A 1364-nucleotide genomic window follows, 5' to 3' on the forward strand; every position below is an offset into this window, starting at 1 on the left:
GATAAAATTTTATGAATGTAACATGTTTTGAGAGCGTTTCAGTTCTAAATTGATTTAAAACACCATCATCTTCCACCTTTTGTGGAGCTTTTCATTTTGATCTCAGCTCGGTCATTGATGAATATTTGTTTAACCTTGACTAAATTGAAGAATTATAATACAAGAATGTTTTTAGGAGAGGCCGGTCGAGCCAGTTTCCTTTTTCTGTAATTTAATCTGGAAAGAACTTGTACACAAGACGTGGGTGTAACTGTTGCAGATGGCTCCCAGACTAATGAGGATATAAAAAAAGACACAGCAGTGTTCATGTTCGCCCAGCCCCTTTTCATCATTACACCACGGTGTCATTACGACAAAATATCTGTAAACGGCTTCACGCAGCACAGAAAAGACGAGCACGGTGAGTTTTCCTAATGAAGGGTGTTGGAGTCATGATGCTGGCAGGCTTCCTCCTTCTGCTCTTCATCTCTGGTAAGTTTGAACTATTCAGCCCGATTCATGAACTTATTCAGAGAATTTCCTAGCAGTTCAAGGATTTACTGGTAAAAGGTGCCGAACAGTGGATTTTTTTTGTATGTTGGGTGTATTTTTTCTTGCTTTTTTGGCTCCGCTGTTGAGAAACAACCTGAAATTTCAACAATTTTAATATAAAAACTATTCAGTTCAACATAAACAATTTTAAATACTGTTAAATCAGTTTATATCAAATTAAATATTCTTTCTGGATTTGCTTCTTCGGGTTTTAAAATTATAAAATGCTTCAGGGTGGGACAGTTGGTGACAAAACACAATAAAAACCAGAACATCTGTAAAGGACACATGGAAAAATACTTAGTCCTGGAAAAATCTTCTCACTGTTCTAAATAATTAGCAGACTGGTGAAATCGAACCCTCCAGTCCTGCCAGTATCCATCTCATAATGGCCCCTTAATGACCACAATCAATCCTAATGACTGTTCATATTTGTGATGTTCTCATCAAAAGCACAAGACACTAAACACCCCCCATCCCAAAAATTACATTAATGGTAATAATGCTGATTAAGTGTTGTGATGCAAGAAAGAAAGCTTACAGGGTAAAAATAAGGAGTTTATGTTTAATAGTTGTTTTTGTCTTTTTTCCTTCTGTAGATGGAGTTCAATCAGAGCAAGTCTGCAGCTATCAGGATGTTTTAAACTACTTGAACATGACCAGAGACAACGAGCTGTACTCCATGACCCGACCCGTCAGAAACTACAAACAGCCAACACAAGTTTCCCTGGAAGTTCTTCTCTATGCCATTCTAGATGTGGTAGATATTCAGTTCTTTGTTAACCACATCTATCTATCTATCTATCTATCTATCTATCTATCTATCTATCTAT

The 1364-nt window shown here is 36.8% G+C and overlaps 1 protein-coding gene across 1 annotated transcript in view; it reads left to right on the forward strand.

Annotated features, from left to right (window-relative positions):
• Positions 1-380: 380 nt before the first annotated feature.
• LOC119423541 (5-hydroxytryptamine receptor 3A-like) overlaps positions 381-1364 on the forward strand; it is a 10557-nt gene continuing 9573 nt past the window's right edge. Inside the window, exons 1-2 of the mRNA XM_037690938.1 lie at positions 381-471; positions 1131-1291. Of these exons, the coding sequence (XP_037546866.1) occupies positions 414-471; positions 1131-1291 (219 nt within the window). The 5' untranslated portion in view covers positions 381-413. The remainder of the gene's footprint in view (positions 472-1130; positions 1292-1364) is intronic.

The sequence above is a fragment of the Nematolebias whitei genome, chromosome 17 (genome assembly GCF_014905685.2).
Source record: "Nematolebias whitei isolate Nwh7 chromosome 17, NemWhi1, whole genome shotgun sequence".
NCBI lineage: Eukaryota > Metazoa > Chordata > Actinopteri > Cyprinodontiformes > Rivulidae > Nematolebias > Nematolebias whitei.